The 2,093-nt window shown below is 42.9% G+C and overlaps 1 protein-coding gene across 1 annotated transcript; it reads left to right on the top strand.

Annotated features, from left to right (window-relative positions):
- The first annotated feature begins 1,042 nt into the window (after positions 1–1,042).
- Positions 1,043–1,807, top strand: LOC128872432 (uncharacterized). Its single transcript, XM_054115138.1, has one exon. It carries the CDS (start codon positions 1,043–1,045, stop codon positions 1,805–1,807), a length of 765 nt encoding a protein of 254 aa, XP_053971113.1.
- Positions 1,808–2,093: the final 286 nt, after the last annotated feature.

Genomic DNA, 2,093 nt, shown 5'->3' with positions numbered 1-2,093 from the left:
AGCTAACAACAATACGATAAAGAGCGAAATCAGGTGCGATTACAGCATTAATTTTACCAAACCCAATACTATTGGCTCGTTGATGGGGTTTTCGACGAATCGGTTGCAGCAACCGCGAAAATGGCACAAATCGGATGCGCCAATCAATGTAATGAACGTAAATATTATTCGCATTGAATGCAACGTGACGGCTGGTGCTTACAGCAATAACAAGAGCGTGCACACGATACACGAGTTTTCGCCTACCGTTCCACCTGGATATAAGATATCGGAAAGACCGACACAGATCATTTACCTTCCGATCACTGCACGAAGCATTTCGGATTTGACGATTCGCGTCGTGGATCAAGACGGTCAATTGTTAGATTTTCGAGGGGTGCAGATCACCGTTCGACTGCATGTACGGAGACAACGGTCGTATTGGGAGATGCTTGTATTGAACGAAGCGGAGCAGACGACACGTGAAAACAAAGAGAAAACAATTCGATCGCCTGTGAAACTCACTGTATCGAATATTGGCGGTCTAAAACCATTGGGCGAAAAGACAATTCGATCACCTGCAAAGCTGACTGCATCGAATGCTGAATTTCTGAAATCGTTGGGTTTCGTCGTACGAAATGGCTAATATCTTAAACATTGGGGATGAACCGATCTTTGACGACAGCATCGCCAAGATTGAGACTTACACATACAACCCATACGCCAACACAACGATGAGATACGAATACCTATACAACAGCAGGATATATACACGTTACCATGCGAGAGCTTTCCATACGTTGAAGGAAGATTCAGAGTAAAGAAACCAAAGGAAGGGGTGGAAGCACACCTCGGAAACAATTGTGTCGCCTTTATGTTTCATGAAATTCGATATGAACTCAATGGTGTGGAGATTGATCGCAACAGAAACGTTGGAATAACAAGCACCATCCAAAATTTTGTTTCCCTAACATTTGACAAATCGCTAATTTTACGGAATGCTGGATGGATCACACAGTCAAACATACCGATAGGTTACTTTAACTTTTGTGTACCGCTCAACATGCTGTTGGGTTTTTGGGAAGATTACAGGCGTATAGTAATCAACGCTCGTCACGAACTCATTCTTATACGCGCGCACAGTGATAGTAATTGCATCGTTGAAGATTCCACGCTGGAACCGGTGGTCGAATTATTAAAGATACAGTGGCGAATGCCTCACGTCGTACTGAATGATACTAATAAACTATCGTGGTTGCGAATTTTGGAAAGCGGGCAATACCTAAGCATGAGTTTTTGTTCGTGGGACCTGTACGAGTACCCTTTGTTGCAAAGTACGACAAAACATTCGTGGGCCGTTAAAACTGCGACTCAGCTGGAGAAACCGAGATACGTCATTTTTGCACTGCAGACTGGTCAAAAGAATATCATGTCTGAAGATGCGAGCAATTTCGATGCATGTAAATTGACCAACGTGAAACATTATCTAAACTCTGACTTTTATCCATACGATGACTTGAATCTTGATTTTGATAGAGACACATATGGTATTCTTTTTGATATGTATGTACGTTTTCGTAAAGCTTATTACGGATACGACTGTTGCGAAACGCTTTGCAACACGGACAACTTTTTGTTGCATGGGCCGTTTGAAGTCATCGATTGTTCGCGACAGAACGAATCAATCAAGAGCGCCACCGTAGATGTGCGAATAGAATTTGATTGCAAAGAAAACGTGCCAGCAAATACTACCGCGTACTGTCTTATTTTGTATGATCGCGTCATCGAATACTGTCCATTGTCCAACGTTGTGCGCAAAATCACATAAACTGCAGCATCTGCAATATTTGTAATATGTAAGAGATGGACACCTCGCATTATGGCGTAGTTTCAAAGATATCGTCACGATGGTACCAACGTTTGTTGACATACAAGGGTTCACCGACAGAACCAGGTTTATCGTAAAGGAAGTGGCGGTGTTGAGAAAAGGAACCGTTCTCACCCATTACATTTTCAAAAGCCCGTATCCATGGAATTCACTTTCGGTAGCTGATAAATCTCGTGCTTCTTGGGTGGCGGCAAATCATCATGGACTGTCGTGGGAAGATGGTTTC

The sequence above is a fragment of the Hylaeus volcanicus genome, chromosome 1 (genome assembly GCF_026283585.1).
Source record: "Hylaeus volcanicus isolate JK05 chromosome 1, UHH_iyHylVolc1.0_haploid, whole genome shotgun sequence".
Lineage (NCBI taxonomy): Eukaryota > Metazoa > Arthropoda > Insecta > Hymenoptera > Colletidae > Hylaeus > Hylaeus volcanicus.
This window is presented reverse-complemented; position numbering and strand designations above follow the sequence as displayed.